General features: G+C 40.6%; 1 protein-coding gene across 1 annotated transcript in view; it reads left to right on the forward strand.

Annotated features, from left to right (window-relative positions):
- Positions 1 to 19,514, forward strand: part of KCNB2 (potassium voltage-gated channel subfamily B member 2) — a 164,725-nt gene that overhangs the window by 3,442 nt on the left and 141,769 nt on the right. Inside the window, exon 2 of the mRNA XM_035125679.3 lies at positions 5,995 to 6,676. Coding sequence (XP_034981570.3) covers positions 6,098 to 6,676 — 579 coding nt within the window. The 5' untranslated portion in view covers positions 5,995 to 6,097. The remainder of the gene's footprint in view (positions 1 to 5,994; positions 6,677 to 19,514) is intronic.

Consider the following 19,514-nt stretch of genomic DNA (forward strand, 5'->3'; position numbering starts at 1 on the left):
TGTGCTTGGCATAGTGAGATAACACCATTAAAACTTGTTGCATTTGTAGTGCGAAATATAGAAAACATCTTAGCTTGTTGCACTTTTGTTCTTGTTGCTGGTATCTACATTACTTTATTGTATGTGCTGTCTATACAGGGCCTAAGAATACTGTAAGATAGTTTTTCATGAGAAAATAATATTGGGTTGGTGTTAAGGATTCTTAAAAATACTATAGACAAATATACATCACTATATGTATGAGGAATAGATATATAAAGACCTTAAACCTAGAATGAGCACTAAGTGTTTGTAGAGCTTTTGTTTTCTTCTGTATGGTGCTGTAAAAAACAAACAAACACGTGTGTGTGTGTGTGTGCACATAATGATACACATTATATACTAAAAGCGAAATTATTTAACCACATGTGAAACCTTTTGTAGTCATAACAAAGAGGGTATAAGCATGCTTGCTGGAATCCCAAGTTTTTCAGAAGTGCAAACATCTTTGGAAGTACACACATAAGAAAGGGACTGAAAACAGTCCACTGAGGGTTAAGCATGCTCCGTGGGTATTAAATGCTGACTAACTATAGGGGGGAAATAGATAACTAGGCTGTGTGTGTAATGGTGTATCCTGGAAAAAGACATAGATGGTTGGCCGGAAACCTAAATCCAAGCATTCCGCACTGAAACATAATCTTGCAGATTCCACTTATGGATACTCATAATAAACAAATCATCTCATCTGCCCGTAATATATATTGGGCTAATTTAACATTGATTTACTATTACTAATAATAATGATTGCACAATAATATTTTTTCTGATATTTGGAAGACTGCAGTTGAAATGAAAAGTCCCTTGGCATTAGTTGTGGGTATAGATATGATATGGTTTGCTGATGATAACTGGGCCGTTTTAAGCTTCTGGAACTTAATCACATTCCACATTTAAGAGCCAAGGGACTTAAAGGTCACTCTTAGACTAAACCTTCCTTCTCTGCTCTTGCTATTAAACCTGACAGGTACTTTCAAACTGCTATAGCTGTGCTTGCCCATACACAGTTATGGAGCTGAGTAGTTAACTGGATGGCTGCAGAAAAGACAATGGATTCTGTGGGGTTCATGGTCTTCTAAACTGATAAGAAATGATACAACTGGACAGTCCACTTACACAGAGGACCCCCCTTTTTAGCACAAATACTTTTTGTCAGGCTTGCTCAGGCCCCTTATGCCAAATCACTTCACGCTTCCATTGGAAGAAAATAACATGTTTATCACTTGTACACTTGCGTTTGAGTAGTGGGTTCAGGAAAATGTGCTCTGCTGCGTCATGAAGAATGAAGCTTAGAGCAGGGGTGGAGAACCTATGGCTGTCCTAGGTGTTTTTCGACTACAACTTTGCTAGCTTGGGCTGATAGGATTGGGGTCCAACAGCATCTAGCGGCCAAGTCCCCCAGCCTTGTCCTTGGGTCTTTATAACAACTTTATTGGAAAAGGATTTGAAGTGCAGCTGGCATAAGTATAAAGTGAAGCAACACTTTTCAATGCAAAGAAGAAAATGCATACATAGTAGTATTGCAACTGGAAAAATAGTCACGAGGAAGAGGAAAATGACCCAGGCAATAGCCTCAATGTGATGTATCCATTGTGGACCACACTCCTTCCAACTGTGCTGGTAGACTGACAAGCCAACCCTGTGTATACTTATTTAGAAGTAAGTGCCAGTATGCTTAGTGGCGCTTAGTTGTAAGTAAGAGTGCAAATATTCTTTGCATATAGAATATTAATACTTTGAGGAGAAAGCTAGCACAGAAGACTTGTCACTGATGTTTTGGTTTTGAATGAGCAGGTTGCTTTAAAAACTACAGAACATTTAATTTTACCCCCTACTCCATGCCCTGCAGTCTGTGCTTCAGTTGTGGCTGTGTTCTGTCTCTAAAGTTTTGACATAAATTATATACATTTTTGACAAATCAATTTTTAAATGGCATATTTAATATATACAAGGGGCTCCTGCTACTGCTAGCTCCACTCACCAACCAGCACAAAGTAATTGGGGAACTCTGGTAAAATCCTTCCCTCTGATTAGCACCAATACCAGTCAGTCACCAAAGAGTTCTCCCTACCCACCCCTTCACTCTGCCATTTTCCTTATATGGAAAGCTTGGAGGGAAATGTTTCCATTTTTGTAACATTATCACCAGTGTTGTTGTTTTTCAATTTCCAACTCCCCATAGTACTTCAGAGGTCCCTGCTTTGGTTCAAGATACTTCAGAAAGATCCTGATTCATTTTGGATGAGCCCAAAATCTGTTCAAAGTTGGCTGCTTCAGTTCTGGATTTATCCAAAGTCAGTGCACACCCTTAATATATAACATAATTCACCATCTACAGTATGTAGTGCGACAGTATGTAGATGGTGCTGTTAGAATGAGCAGGAATGAGAGGCCTGTGCCCCAAGGAGCTTACAATACAGTAACTTTGCCCTTAGTAATATTTAACACATTTGACTCCAAAAAGTACGATCTTCCATAATGTTTTATGTCAGCTGAGGGAGAAATAAGTAATGCTGAAGAGGGGTGTACTAGAAGCGATTTTTGGGAAGGTAGACCACAGTTGTCAGATGAAAAGACAAGTATTAGTAATGAGCTGTGACAAAGAACCAGTTAGCCAAGCAGCAAAATATCATTCTACAGCTTTACAAAGCATGACTCATTGTTATGACAGCATCTGAAACTAGATTACAGTACATCAAATAAACTAAAAGTAGAAAGATGCCATAGGAGCCTTTACCGACAGAATGAGAAAATAATTTAAAATCTATAAACTCAAGGAAACGTATTTTCAAATTACACAGAAGGGCAATCATAAATGAGAGAGTGGTTGGAGCAAGGAATAACATTCTTGCTGTTTTTGAGTCCTGTGACATTTATTTTCTCAAGTGATGTTGTCAAGGGTCAGGAATGAATGAGTGAAGATCAATATTATAGAATTATGTTCTCTGTATACTTAGATGCTTTGATTTGACAGATTTTCTGTTTGCCATAAAAGGTTGTCACAAATGAGTTACATAGTGATGCAGAATACTAAAGGTGTGTACTGGCCTCAAGATTCAGCTTGTATCTTTAGTTTTGGAAAACAGACTGATCAGAGGTGCTAAGTGTCTTACTAATTTGACCCATTACTGGGGGCTCAATTATATCAAAAACCAAGTCCCCTCCCCTGTTCACTATATATACACACAGAGAGAAAGAGAGAGAGAGAGATAAAAACAAATCATGTATATATGTGTGTGTGCTTTTCACACAATGGTTAAAATTTGCAGGGAAAGCAAATCTCTAGAATCTCTATAACCCCTGCCAAATTGTGGGCAAATACATTCATTGACTTCGATGCGGGAGAACACATTTTCTGCCAGAATTTGTTGCAATTAGGCTTGGTCACCTTTTCTTGGGGGATGAAAGCTACCAAATTTCAGAATGATAAATGAATTGATCTCCTACAAGGGCAGACTTTACTGCTTTGGGTGGGTGCAATAGGAACCATAAGAGGTGGGAGTACCAAAAAGAGTACGGGTCCATGGTTCTCCAGGAAATATTGGGGTATGGGAAATATCACTAGCGCGCACCAGAGATTTTGGGGAAAACAGTCTCTTCTTCTGGGGACTTACAGTGACTTGCATTGGAGGTGAGGCAAAACCATAATAGTTCCCAAAGAAAGACTGTTGTAAAAAAAAATGGCACCACCACCCCATAAGCACCCTGTTACCCTAAGGTTTGTTCATGAGAGGTGGACTTTTGCCAGCCAACATGGAATTTTGGAGATACAGCTTCTCCCTAGAAGAAGGAAACCTTTCAATTTACTTGCCCAGGGGAAGGCATAAAAGGTAAAGGGACCCCTGACCATTAGGTCCAGTCGTGACCGACTCTGGGGTTGCGCGCTCATCTCGCATTATTGGCCGAGGGAGCCGGCGTATAGCTTCCAGGTCATGTGGCCAGCATGACAAAGCCGCTTCTGGCAAACAAGAGCAGCACATGGAAACGCCATTTACCTTCCCGCTGTAGCGGTTCCTATTTATCTACTTGCATTTTGACGTGCTTTCGAACTGCTAGGTTGGCAGGAGCTGGGACCAAGCAACAGGAGCTCACCCCCGTCACAGGGATTCGAACTGCCGACCTTCTGATCAGCAAGCCCTAGGCTCAGTGGTTTAACCACAGCGCCACCTGGGAAGGCATAGATCCGCATAAAAAACAAACTCAATTTTAATCCTGAACCCAAATTCCACACCCAAATCACTGTGACAGGAGTGCCCTCGGAAAATAATTCAATGTGATTAAAACTAGATCTGTCCATCAAAATAGTACACACACCACACACACCTCTCTCCCACATTCTCTTGAGATCTATCCAGTGTGGTTTTATTTCTGTGTGGTGGAGTTGGCTGTGAGGGTTGGGAACAGTCATCTGGTTTTTTGGACAGCTGAGGCCACAGAGTAACTCATGTTCTGACTCAATATGTCCTATTAATAGCATGGTCCAACATGGGAACCTTCCCTGAATCACCATGTTTTACCTTGCACTTCAGGGTAGATGCGGAGCTGATGGATAAATTCTTTAAAAAATGAAAAGCCAGAACCTTTGTGACTTATGACTTTGCAATTATTGCAGGTGATGATAAAGCTGCTAACAATATTTGTATTTGATGGCTCACTGCAAAGAAGATAAGTGAGTTTTGCAATATCGCTTTCTCCATCTGTTCTCACAAGTGCAAATAAATTATCTATTATTCTGAAAAGAAATATTAGATAAATGTGATTTAAAGCAATTTCCTTGTCATTATTGATTAAGGGCAATCCGTGCTAGTCTTCAGAGGAATGGAATTTATTTCTTCACATAATGAAACAGAAAAGGCTTGTCATAGTAAAAGAAACATAATTATTTCCTAATTTGTGTGTTTCAAAACAACTTGGCACTCTTTTGTGTGGACAAGTAAAATAATTTTGCCCAAGGTTCTTTAAACTAACTGATATTAGCCAAACATTTGTAATAGGTGTGTATTTCAAAGACAAAAAACAAGGAATATCTGTGAGTTTATTCCTCTAATTTTATGCCTTCTGAAAAAGAGGACCTTCCAAATTAGCCATTTATACCAAAGGAATATGGGGACACGTGTCTGAGAGTGCATGCACGCAATACAAGAATGGGTCTTTTTTTGCAGTGGCTCCCCATTTGTGGAATGCTGCCCACATGGAGGTGTGCCTGGCGCCATCACTAAATATCTTTAGATGCAGGGCAAAAACAGCGCAAGGGGCTTTGTCAGTGATATGCTCAGCAAAGCACCAAGCATAGAGTTTGCAGAGATGTTTTCTGCAGGGATTGACTGCATGATCAGGTTCCCTGTGGCAACCTTTGTGCAGCCAGTCCAGCAGGATTGAATTTGCTGCCCCCATCTTATGGTGGTGAGTTCAGCCCTGCTTTCTGCAGGGAATGGTGATGCTATCATAGGGAACTGCAGTTGTGCAATGCAAACACACACACACACACACACAGAAATTCCACAGAGCCTTTGCAAACAAACAATTCACCAAAGGACTGTATGGAAAGCTTTTGACTTTAGAAATACTGGTTGCAGTGGGTAGGGGAAAGTTGCAAAATTTTACCAGTGCTGCTGATTATTTTCCCAACTAAATATGGTACAGTAGAGCTTAAATATCAATCCAGTAATGCAAACCTTGTAGTGGAAGGAACACGCCCACAGAACTTCGTTCCCCATTAGTATTGGATTAATGAACCATGAAATTGAGAACTTCCAACTTGCCATTCATGATGTGTTCTCAGCTGGGGCTACTATAACATTCTACAGCGACCGTAAAATTTATGTAGCATCCATAAGCACATAAGCATGCTACCAAAGGTGGAACCTCGTGTGAAACCACCTGCCTTCATTGCAGCATTGTAAATTGCTACAATATTTTACAGTATCCTAAGCCATGCCTTTATTTTTCTTTCAGCTTCAGAAATGGAGCGCCCTATTTGAAGAGGACCCAACCTGACCCAACCTTACTTGTGCTTCTTCTCTAAAGACTCTGGCGTTGCTGCTGCTTCCTTGTCAGGATGGCCGAAAGGGCTCCTCCAGGGATAAACAAAAAATCTTCAAGGTCTACCCAGTCCCTTCCACCAGAACCAGTGGAAATAATCCGGAGCAAAGCATGTTCAAGGAGAGTCAAAATCAACGTAGGGGGGCTCAACCATGAAGTTCTATGGAGGACTTTAGATAGACTTCCACGAACACGTTTAGGGAAGCTTAGAGACTGCAATACAAATGAATGCTTACTAGAAGTATGTGATGACTATAATCTCAGTGAGAATGAATATTTCTTTGATAGACACCCGGGTGCTTTCACCTCCATTTTGAATTTCTACAGGACGGGGAAGCTACACATGATGGAGGAAATGTGTGCCCTTTCTTTTGGCCAAGAGCTAGACTACTGGGGGATTGATGAGATATACTTAGAATCTTGTTGCCAGGCAAGATACCATCAGAAGAAAGAGCAAATGAATGAAGAGCTAAGGAGAGAGGCAGAGACACTGAGAGAAAGAGAAGGGGAAGAGTTTGACAATGCCTGCTGCCCAGAGAAAAGGAAAAAACTATGGGACTTGCTGGAGAAACCCAACTCATCAGTTGCTGCAAAGGTAGGATAATGGATGGTGGTTAAAGAGTCACCAAAAATGTTTAGAATATTTGCTTATGTTACATGTTATGTCCTGATAACATTCACAAGAAACTTTATGGTAATTATTTTAGGTGGTTTTTTTAAAATATAAAAAATAACAACCCTACAGCCTAATATAGGCTTAGCTTGTGAGTTTTCCTGTTTTTTCATCTGTGGGAGAAATCCAAAGGTGAGTCTCATGTGCGGTGAGTCTCATGTGCTCTGGTGTACTTTTGAGACTCTCTGTTCCAACTGATTTTCTCCATAATTTATGCCAGGCTACCTCCTAAAGGACCTCAGGAAGTTTCCTTCCATGCAGTGTAAGCAATTGTGATCTATTAAAGAAAAGGGGATCTTGCCTTGTATGGGTCTATGGGGAACTGGATCCTGGTAGTATTCATTGGTCAAACTAATGCTCAGTGCCTAAGAATGCTTTTGGGTGTGTGTGTGTGTGTGTTAGAAATACTGCAATCTTATGCACACTTACCTGGGAGTAAATCCCACTGAACATAGTAGGGCTTACTTCCACATAAATGTGCATAAGTTTGCTTTGTTCTTTCTCATTTTTTCCCTTGGGTGCTGAGTGGAATGTAGGGTGCAGTTTATATGTAATTATGCATCACCAAGCTATTTCTGAGATATTAACAGAACAATCCTATAGATGCCTATGCAGAAGTAAGTTCTATTGGTGTCTGTGAGGCTTACTCCTGAATAAGTAGGTATAGGATTGCAGACTAATTGGCAAAGTGCCATTGAAGAAATGGCAATTTTTGAAAATGAAGACTAACCATTTATTGTCAGAATGTAACTTATGATTCCCACTACTCTTGACTACACATTCCATAGAAGAATCGGGAATTTCTTTCTTTTTTTGTATTTGTCTCTTAGTTGCTAAGTTTGTCTCAGCTGCTAATTTTAAATTTCATATGCCTACGCATGAACTAGCACCTATTTCCACCTAGGCTGCTTTTTGGAATGTCTTCTGCCAAACTGGCTTTAGTTAGTGGGCGCAATGCTTATATAATCTATGTGTGAAAGACATACCGTAAATATATTATGGTTGATTTGTGTGTGGAAATAAACAAAAACTGGATATTTTCCTTATATGGGGAAGGATTGAACATTAAATCTTGGGTGTGTGAATCAATACTCCTCTCTTTTTTGCTTTTTCTGTAGCATTTGGAGAGGAGGGCTCACAGATCTCCTCCATTATATGAGATGCATGAGTTCCAGATATGCAGACAAACCCCCACACAATGCATGATGGGGAAAATGCAGAAGGCTCCATTTTGGCTGTTTTGGGGAAACTGTGAATAAACAAAACAAGGGTCCACAAGTTACTTTCCTTGCCCATTCCCTACCCTGCCCCTCAGCAAGATGGTAGTGGCTTGAATCCTGACACATTTTGAGTGTAAGGATGGGGGACAATTTTTATCACTGTCTCCCATGGCTGCCAAAAATCCCAGGAGAGCAAGGGAGGTAGTGTAGTGGCAATGGTGAAATCAGCAACAACTGCCTGTCCCACCTTACTCCTCCGCTCCCAGCAGGAGCTTCCACTGGATCAAATGCCCTTTGATGAACAGAAGGGTAACTCAGGATCCAAGCCAATTCCTGAATCCACTCAAAGATTAGTCATGTATTTGATAAAATTTTACTACAAAAAATGTTAGGGAATATGCCTAACGAAAGCTGCACAGTGATGAAATTGCCATATATTCTGATAGCAGTTCAAAATGCTGTATAAAAGTAGACCTACAGGCTTTAATGCAATTGCCCCGCACTATATGAGTTCAGGCTGCTGTGTTTCTCTCAAATGGGTAAGCCGCCGTTCTGGCCCAAAAATATTTCCAAATCCTATTTCATGACTTAATTTAATTTATACATATGTAAGAAAGCACTCCTCATATTAGAATATATTATGGCTCTTCTTTAAAGCTCTTATGAAGCTCGCATTCTGCCCCTCTGTAGTACAATATCTCCATGCACCTGACTCCTAGTCTATTATCTGGAAGCAACAGGTGCCCGAGTTGTTTCTGTAGTGCATGATCTGCCCGTGTTTGCTCTGTCTGTTCAAACAGAATTGCAACTGCCGCTTGCGCTGAGGCAGAATCCCAGCAGCAGCGTGTCACTAACTAGCTGTGTGTTCAAGATCCCAGAGACCCGTCTGGAGGAGATGGGGCATGTCATTGAGCTGCCACATAGCATCTTTAGAGAGCATGGGACAGATCAGAAGCTTTCTGTGGCTCACTGATCCTCAACCTACTGGTGTCAGGTTTGCAGAACACAGCTGGCCTGCCTTCTGTCTCAGGCATTACTTTGGATTAAATAATCATTGTACGGAAAAGTACATGCTTTTATTTTTATACAACTTCATTGATGAAATCTCGTAGTGTCCATCTGCCAGTGGAATGGACCCTGTTGGTGGAATAGATTGTCTCTTCCCTTGGAGGACCTTATGGAGCAAATTTGCTGGATCCAGGAGGTAGAAGGGGGAGAGAAGGAGAAGTCCCATTCTACTCATGTGTCATTGGACGTCACCCTGTATCACCATTCTTACTCTTATTTTGGGAAATTGTATGCAACAGAGTAAACCCATTGGAATTAATTGACCTGGGTTAGTTCATTAACTTCAATAGGTCTCCTCTGAGTAGGACTAGTGTTGGGTTCAATCCATGAACTACAATCTACAGAGCAAAGTGGTTTTGACATTTGAAATATGTCTGCACCACAAATCATACAATTGTAGAATTGACAAGGGCCCCATGCTCATGTAGTGTAGCCCCCTACTACCGTATGTACGAATCACAGCTAAAGAATTCCTGACAGATGGCCATCCAACCTCTGTTTACAAACCTTTGATGAAGGAGAGTCCACCACCTTCTGAGGGAGTCTGTTCCATTGTCATAACAGCTCTTAAAATAAAGAACCCTGGGAATTGTAGTGAAGGATGCTAAGAGTATACTGTTGAAATTTGACTCCTTTTTAAAAGTATTTACAGGATGATTTAGAGATTTGCACATCATAGTACAAATGGCAGCATTTGACTGAAATGAAAATTCTTGACAGTTAGATCACTTCAAAATATTTCCCCACAAATGACACAGTTGCAAGTCCCCCACCCTCACCCCCACCCATTGGCCCAGTTAAGTGCATGTATTGTGGTTAAATCAGAATGCAAAATGGTGTACAACTTTTGGGCCTGCATATTTTGAAATTACTGTTAAGTTTCCACCCCTTGATTACAATGCATATGTGTGGATCAATGAGAGTAGCTGTTGATGAGAAATTAAAGTATATACTTCTCTCTTTAAAGTACTTTTAAATTGGAAGAGTTTGAAGGTATTGCTTCAATATGTCCTTCTCATTTGGAACATCTGTTTTATAAAACTCCACTTACTGACTGCAAATTAAGGACTTCTCCCCTGGGAATAGCATCCTAATTTATTAGTTGCTAATCAATTAAAGAAAATGTAATTACCCTTCACCCTTAATAAGACGCAGAAAGACTTCATGGTGTGTGTTGTTCATTTGCATAACCTGGTATTCACTGTATTTTTTATAGACATTGGTATGTGTAAAGGTTAAGGCCTCCAAAAGATTTGATTCAAGTCAACAACAAAGCAGTCAGGCAGATTTAGGGCTGTGCGAGCAGTGTGCACACAATGGGCACTGAGCCAAGGGGCACCATCTCAAAGCCCTGTAAATTAGGTGCTGGGCTTTGAGAAGGAGGCATGAGGCTTTGGCAGGGTCCTAAAGTCCTCTCTTCTCCTTCCCAAAACCTTGTTGTTGTTGTTTAGTTGTTTAGTCGTGTCCGACTCTTTGTGACCCCATGGACCAGAGCACGTCAGGCACTCCTGTCTTCCACTGCCTCCCGCAGTTTGGTCAAACTCATGTTCATAGCTTTCCTCTTTCACCCTCATTAGCTCTCCTCTTTCACCCTCATTAAAAGGTTCTTTAATTCCTCCTCACTTTCTGCCATCAAGGTTGTGTCATCTGCGTATCTGAGGTTGTTTATATTTCTTCCGGCAATCTTAATTCCGGTTTGGGATTCATCTAGTCCAGCCTTTCGCATGATGAATTCTGCATATAAGTTAAATGAGCAGGGAGACAATATACAACCTTGTCATTTCCCCAGCTTTGGTAAGGAGATGTGAGGGCTCTAGGACCCTGCCAGAGCCCTTGCACCTCCTTCCGAAAGCTAGGCAGCTCCTTACCTTTGAGAAGGCAGTGTGAGGGCTGGAGCTGGCATGTGTGTGCCAAATTTTGGCCTCCCACAGGGTGTCATACTACCAAAGTCCCCAAATGATGCAGTATATGAGACAGCAGAGGGCCCAGAGATCTAACAATGGGATCGTTGCCACTTGGATGTGCAATATGCAGAGTATGCAAGGAAAGCAGATGCAGCTTATAAGGATTCTCTGTGTGCAGGTTCTGCTTCTTCCAGGTCAGTGTAGCATTGAATGGTGCCATCCCCAAGGGCCTTCAAAATCCTGGTGCCAGCACAGTAGCATACAGGGCTACCTTGGCAGCTCCCTTGAATTTAAAACCAATTGCTAAATTTATCCTCGGTCATTAAAATGTAATAATAAAAGTATCCTTTACTATCAGAAAGCAAAAAATTATGTGAGTTCACTGCTTTGCTCCACTGAAAGTATATTAAGAAATGCAATGGAATGTCAGTTCCTAATTGATTTTGTTTTTAAAAGCTTGTGCCTGTGGACAAGTGAGTCAATTATTAAAATATTATTTACCTTCAGTGCTTTCTGAGGAAGGTATTGAGTAACTAATGATTCAGCATTATATTTAGCTGGCACTATTATAGCTACAAAGAAGAGGATGAGAGAAACCCAGTATTTGGACTATCCTACCTCAGTGGCATTTCAGTGCCTTGGTGAATTATACATAAGGCTTCTTTCTGGCTCGCATCTAGAATGATAGGCTACCTCCTTTACAACGGTATTGCTGAATATTCAGGAGACTGAATAAAACAAGGAAAGGACCCGCTGAAAGGAACCTATTAGTTGTTGACAGTTTTTCATAACTCAGATACTTTGTGAAGGTAACACCAGGGACAGGGAGCCAAACTCAGACAATCTATCAATGGTTTCTAACAGCTGTAGAAGTGAGGATTGCCAGTCATCAAAAGCACAGGGGAAAGGGATATTTCCTGTCATGCTCTAGGAAGAGAGGACTGTTGGTTTGATCATGTTTTATGAATAGAGCTGTATTTTTGCTACACTGGAAAATATGGGCATGATTGTACATAATCCTAGGACAGGCCTGAACAGCCTGGATTGCTGTCTAAAACACAGCTGACCAGCCATGTCTTCTATGGTCTGCCAAGTGCTTGTCAGTCCAGCTCTTTCCTCTGTTTTTGCTAACCCAGCCCTGCAGTGGAAACTCAATGTCTATTAAGCTCCTGAATAATATTATATGTGGCTGTTGCAACAAGATGCTGCCACAATCTATTATCTTAAAAGGAGAATAGATTGATTCATAGGGGATAAGTCTGCCAATGCCAGTTGGTCATGATGGCTCTGTAGAACCTCCATGTTCAGAAGCAGTATGCTCTTGAATACCAGACTGGGGTCACTAGTTTCCTGCCCCAGAGTCCTGCCCTGATAGCACTACTTTTGCCAGAGTGTAAGAGACTGAAATGGGAGGTGACCTAGGAAGATCACTGTGTACACCATGAATGTGCTTTTCATTTCCAATATGTTGCCTAAATAAACAAGCAAGCCTTTTTTCTGCCTTTTATGGGGCAAGTTGTAATATGCCATTGCACATCATTCCAGGCAGCTAGTTATTCTCATGAGATTATTGTGAAACAGCTAAGAAATAAGATGATCAAGGTGTTGAATAAAAATGAAGGTGGCATATATATTGACCATGCTGCACTTGTCACAAACATAGATCTAGACATTGTCCCTATGATTGTAATCTACTTCCTAGGAACATAGTAAATCCATATGATGTCCCTGTGTGCTGGGTTTGGCATGCTGATCTCTGGCTTATCTGCATGATGATGTAATAGCACACTTAGGCAGACAAATCCCTAAAGGCTATGTGGCTAGATAGGTTTCTGTCTCTCTCTCTGTGTGTTGTTTATACCAGCTAGTGCATGACATTTATGAAATGAAGCTCCTATTCCATATGAGTATTTTGATAGGCAAACCATACTATTCCACATACCTCATCACTGTGGTATATTAAAGCCTGGGCATGTGAGACTTGCACAGCTGTGGGAGAAAACAGCAACTTATCGGAAAGATCTGTTTGATTGGATAATGCCATCTGTTCCTTAGGCAGAGTGCTGCTCTCACGCAAGCCCAATTGAAGTGAATGGAGGTTGTGCAGGGCCAATGCTTTAGTGAACCATATCCAGAAAGATGATAATTATGTCACTGTGGGCTGCACATTATTGATTTTTAAAGGCCAGATAACACCTTCTAGAAGCTAAAATAGCTTATTTAGTTTACTTTAGCTAGGAATCTGGCCATTGATTTATAAAAGGGCGCCTCAACTGAAAATATTTGGTTGGAGAATAATCTGCATTCCCTATTGGATGTGATGCATGCATGCATCAAAGTAGATAATGGTTCCAGGATGAAATATATATAGTGAAGAAAAGCCACAGTTGTTTTGATCTGTTTCATTAGGCCAAGGATAGCCAACCTGCTCGGTGTAGAGATTGAACCCTTCTCATCCTAGAAAGTAAGGGGACAGAACCCACCACAATGACCTATCACAACCCTCACATTCTCTACCACCACCCGTAGCAGCTGGGTGATAAAACAGGCATGTGGCTATAGAGTGAGTTCTAGTTGTTTCCTGAAAGTTGGTCAGTTTCAACCAGGGGTGCCAACTTGAATAAAATACTGGGTGGGAGCAGGTAAGCCCCACCCCACATAGTCAGTCATATGATGCAGTGCATGCACACCATTTGAATGGCAATGCCCATCAACTTTTGGGCTGGGCTTGGCTGGGCCCCCAAACATTTTATGGTTCCTAGGAGTTGGCTCCTTTGGTTTCGACTATCTGGGATATAATGCCCGATCGAAGGAAGTATCTTAGACAGGAACATCTTCAAAAATGGAAAAAGTTTGCCTAATCTGAGCTTGAATTGAAATGTTCTGGTTCTAACAAATCTCCAATGACTGTCAAGAGTGAAATGCTGATTCCACGGAAGTTAATAAAAATTGTGTTGCTGACCCTGTTCAAACAAGGAATTGTATGCCGTAGTGTAGTGTTTGACAAAAATGGCATTGCCTTCACTAAGATAATACCTAAACTCTTTGACGCCACTTGCCTAAAACCTGTGTGGATTATCTAAGCTTTTCTGTTCTTTCCTGTGTGAAGAAAACTAAAGAACAGTCTAAGCAGAGCAAAATTCTGCACAAAATGTTTCTTAGAAGCAATTTTTCCTCCATCCTGAGTTGTATTGAATTTCACTGCAAGGCACTGGGGAGGACACTGCCGCCCAGAATTCCATGTTTTAGTTTGTTTCATTGCAACCCAATTGATGCAGCCACAAAGGTTTGATGATGCTTAAAATAGCAGAATTAAAGGACACACCAGACCTAGCCCAAGGTCAGCCGAGTAACAATAACACAGTTCCGGATGTCAACAATCAAATTCTGGATGCTCTTTTGGTAGAGAGCTGACATTCCGTGCATTATTACCATGCTCACTTTAACTCATCATTGGTTCATGTAATATTATGCAAGGCAGTATTTTCAGTGAACTGAAATGACAAATGTAAGATTATGGGTAGATATGGTGAGAGAGGGTGTCTACTCTGACCCTTTCCTATGAATGATTTTTTACTTTAAAGTCAAGCAAAGAAGACTGGGCTTGCACCATTACAAATAAAGTTGATCTATAGGAACAGGCTCTTTGAGGTGGAATTCTAGACAGATTTGTTGCACAGCATTATAATCTCATCATTAAGTTTGCTTAATTAAATTTATTAGGTTGATCAATCAGCCTTGCTTTAGTGACATGTCTGGTTCTCCTGGAGAAAATGATTCTAACTCACTTAAAATGATGGCTCAATGTTACAATGAAAAAGTCAATAATCTACAAACAATGACTGCACACAGAAGACATCTGTATTATATTAGAACATAGCCCTTGACCTTCTCCTAAAATCGAATTAGCCATTTCAGTGTCTCCGATCTAGAGAACTGGCTCAATGGGACTTGGGACTGTATTTTCTAAATTGCATATGGTAGACACACATGCAGTCAGCAAATTGCTTCAAGATAAAGCTGTTTATGACACAAAATAGGTACTTGCTGTGCCAAAGGGGAAACTCTAAGTTCCACTGGGCATGCATAAGTCTTTGGGCATTCTAAAGTAATTATCTAAAGCTGTGAACTTTGTTCTTGTTGCTCTTGTTGTTTTAGTAGAATTGTTATTTGCTTGTTATTTGAAGGTCTCTAGGTGACTTCGAACACAGTTAAAAACACAAAGAACTATATTATAAATGTACAGCTCGTTCCCTGAGTTGGTGAGGCTCATCGACAACAAGAATACACCAAGTCTTTAGGGTCATTGGCCCTGTCCTGTGGAATACTCTGCAAATAGAGATTCAGCAGGTGCCTTCTGGGCCAACTTTTACGTCTCCTGAAAACATTTCTACTCTGCCAGGCCTATGTAAGGCAATTAAGAGCACATCTCCCACCATGGTCTATTGATGTTTGTTTTTAATTTCTTTTTCCCTTTAACTTGTTATAATTTTATTGTTTGGTTTTAGGTTTTCGTATTGTTGTAAACCACTGTGATATATCTTTATGATGCAGCAGTATATAAATATTTGTACAGTGGTACCTTGGGTTAAGAACTTAATTCATTCTGGAGGTCTGTTCTTAACCTGAAACTGTTCTTAACCTGAGGTACCCCTTTAGCTAATGGGGCCTCCTGCTGCTGCCGCGCCACTACCGCACAATTTCTGTTCTTATCCTGAAGCAAAGTTCTTAACCCAAGGTACTATTTCTGGGTTCGTGGAGTCTGTAACCTGAAGCGTTTGTAACCCGAGGTACCACTGTATATATAAATAACTACAGTGGTACCTCGGTTTATGAACACAATTGGTTCCGGAAGTCTGTTCATAAACTGAAGCGTTCATAAACTGAAGCGAACTTTCCCATTGAAAGTAATGGAAAGTGGATTAATCCATTCCAGACGGTCCGCGGAGTAACCGTTCATAAACTGAAGCGAACTTTTCCATTGAAAGTAATGGAAAGTGGATTAATCCGTTCCAGACAGGTCCGCGAAGTACTTAAACTGAAGCGTTCATAAACTGAAACATGGGTGTAATTGGTTCCGGAAGTCTGTTCATAAACTGAAGCGTTCATAAACTGAAGCAAACTTTCCCATTAAAAGTAATGGAAAGTGAATTAATCCGTTCCAGATGGATCCGCGGCGTTCGTAAACTGAAAATTCATAAACTGAGGTGTTCATAAACCGAGGTTCCACTGTAATAAGAAAATAATAAATATTTATTTATAATAAATAGGTCAGCTTGGACAGCCTGCTTAACTAACCAAATTCAAAATTGTAGTACCTTGCCACCAACCCTGATAAATCAATCAGTTTGATCAGATTATTAATCAAAATTTTAATTTTACTCAAAACCCAAAGCAAGTTATGGTTTGTGCTGGTGTCACCAAGGACTATGCATCCTGCACATAAGAGCTTTTAACACAAGGGAGCAAAGCATTCATCATTCAGAGACTAAAACAAATTTGTATTATCTCCTCTAACATCCCGCAAAAATGCCTTTTGAATTTGCAGACAGAGAGAATGAAAAACTAGGCAATGGGTTTGGTAAATACTGAGATGAACCAGAATTTTTGAATTTGCTTTGCAAAAGACTTTGGAACTAGTACCGGAAGCTGCTGGTAGATCCCTGTTATTTATAGCATGCCTTTTCAAAGGACTTAGCAGAGACATATGAAGCAGAGATTTTGCTAGTCATGTTTTGTTTACTAAACCTGCTAGATGCCCAGCAGCAAATGTAGCTACCAAGATGTAGCAGGAAATTGGTTCCATTTGCATTTTAATGTGAAACTCTCTAATTCACACTTCCCAGAATGAATGCACAAACTGAAACACACCTATCCTATGAAATGCACACATCTCCAAATTTTGTGAACCAGTTCTCCAACCAAAACGTGTACAAAAATGTGTTTATTAGGAAGAATTGTGATTTAAGATGTATGTATTATTGAAAATAGCATACGCAAATGCATTACAGTAAGGACAATGTCTTGCAAAAATGCGTATATTGGGTGAACCTGCCTAGGGAAACATGTATATTAGGAGATTTGTGCACTAAAATGTGTGGGCATTTGTGAAGACTTGTTTTGGGGTTTTTTAAAGATAAACTGATGTGGAAATGTGAGTTGAAAAATGAGAAACCAACATTTACAGATTCATCAATCTCTTGTAAAGAAAAGGACACACGTATCAAAACAAGAGGGAAACTAAAATAAAGCCAACAATAACAATATAAAAGCAGCAATCAAAAAATTTAAAATGGAGCTGAAGTTCTAATGAGCAGTTAACTGATTAGATTGCATATTATAATAGGTGTTTACAAGCAACACCAATGGCACAAAGTATATTTGTGACCACATTAGTGCATGTAGAAAACAAGCGCACTTTCTTTCAAGTGAGGAAAATGTCATTACCCCAGACATTCAAAATAATTGTTATATTATGATGGCTTGTATGTGTGTGTTCTTGTGTGCTTAATACAAGGGTTTCAAAAATAGGTGATGGGAATTTTCTCATTGTGCCTCACCTGAGCCAGGCTCTGCCTGTCCTTTTGTTCCTTGCAAGCAACATTCTTTATCAGGGATTTTGCTTCCCCCCCCCCAAATCACTATGGAATTCTGAGTTCTCCTTAGAATTTCCATAAGTACTGTATTCCAAAATCTCTTCTGGAGAAGGGTCACAGCTAATGCCATCCTCATCAGCTTCGGCACCATCACCCAAAGAGCAGCACTTTTCACCTTCTTCTTGACATTTTTTTTGCCCGTACTCCCCTTTTCTCTCCATTCCTTGAGTTCTTCATAGTATGCTTCTACTATCACTAACACATATAATTCCCACCTAACATGGGTACTTTATGTGCTGGTGTCCCCATCCCCCTCGTCCCACCAGGTGTTCCTGATTCTAGCATGGAAAAAAACCACATCATATTTGAGCACAGGCCTACTGAGTGATATGCTGGTTAAGTACATCTGTTACTGCAGTAATGGCATGGCAGACCGGAGTGTTTCATTAAGTTAAAAAACTTGCAGGCTTTAGATTAGAGGTAAGATCTTTGCTGAGTTCTGTGTGGGCTCACACGTCAGCCTGCTCTGAATGAGCTTCAGAGGGAGGACAGGTAGGGCTGACTTCCTGCACTTTCTGTTTCCTTTCTAGATCCTGAGTCTTTCCACTTAGTCCTATTATTGATGATACTCAGAGATCCCTATTCAGCTGTAGCTGAAGAGAACCAAAGCTGAAGTCTTGAATTTTTTTTTGGGGGGGGGGAGAGCAGGGCCATATATGCAAGTCCCACCTTCAAAATCCCAGTGCCTTTTACCTCACCTGCTCAGTCTCTACTCATGTTTCCTTGAAAGACATTGCATAACTGGGGACCCTGTTTTAACAGGATCCCTAATTGCATGGACATTAGTGCTTGTGCTGAAGAGAATGTCAGTAGAAGCCTGTTGCAGATCTGCCCTGCCCAGTGTGAGGAAGGTCGGAGACTGAGCAGGCTGGGCAATATACCTTGGGACATTGGTGGTGGGGTTTGTGTGTGCAACCCAGCAAATACCCCCAGATTTGGCTTCTTGCATTCAGACGAATGCCAGAACATGCCTTCTCTATCAACCGCATCTTTCTCTTCCATTGGAATTTCATTAGGCTCGCCCTACAGTCATAGTCCATTAAGTGTGAATGTACTTGGCATAGACCAAGTGGAGGCACTTTGTAGTATTTCACTTATAAATATGCTTCACACTCAACAGTCTGAGGAACACTGCAAACAATTAGTTTTTAATACTGAAATAGCTTTCATCTATCTTAATTGGTATGTAGATATAAGGATAAGAGAACCATGCTAAAAAAATGTTCACATAATACCAGTGTTTTGCTGCATAAAAGGAATACCAGTCGCCACCATAAATACAGCAATGAGGCCATGACACACTAATTCCTATTATAATATTTGTTGCTGGTATTAATGACAACTGTAGAGAGGATAAGCTTCCTGAAATATCCTTCCCCATTCTCTGGCTGCATACAAATTCAGCTCTCATAGAGGGGTTAGAGAATTATATTTGGATGGATTGACATTTTCCTTTCATTTTCAGTGCTTCTGCCTGTAGTTCAGCATCAATATTTTGACTGATGGGCTATGAAATTGAAAACAGAAACCTGGTCTTGGGAAATCCCATTGCTAGAATGTACTCCCCATCATATAACAAATACTTGCCTTCTAGGAATATTAGGTTATCTACTGTGTGATCCTAAGCACTTTAAAGTAAACTGTAACCCGGGCATCAAAACAATGTTTAATTCCAATATACTGGCTCTCTGTAGCCACAGAAAGAGGTAATAGTAAATAGACTCTGGGACAGCGAGGGTTTTAACTACAAGCCGTTTCAGGGAAGCATCCTCCTTCAGGACCTTTTTTTAAATGGAAAAAGGTAAAGTGCACTGTTCCAGTGCTCAAGTCTTCAGAGTAAAAATCAGACTGAGAGGTAAAATGCATGTTGAAGGAGATCCAACACTGCAGACAGAGTAATCACCCCTTGTAC

The sequence above is a fragment of the Zootoca vivipara genome, chromosome 8, assembly GCF_965207765.1.
Source record: "Zootoca vivipara chromosome 8, rZooViv2.hap1.1, whole genome shotgun sequence".
Taxonomy (NCBI): domain Eukaryota; kingdom Metazoa; phylum Chordata; class Lepidosauria; order Squamata; family Lacertidae; genus Zootoca; species Zootoca vivipara.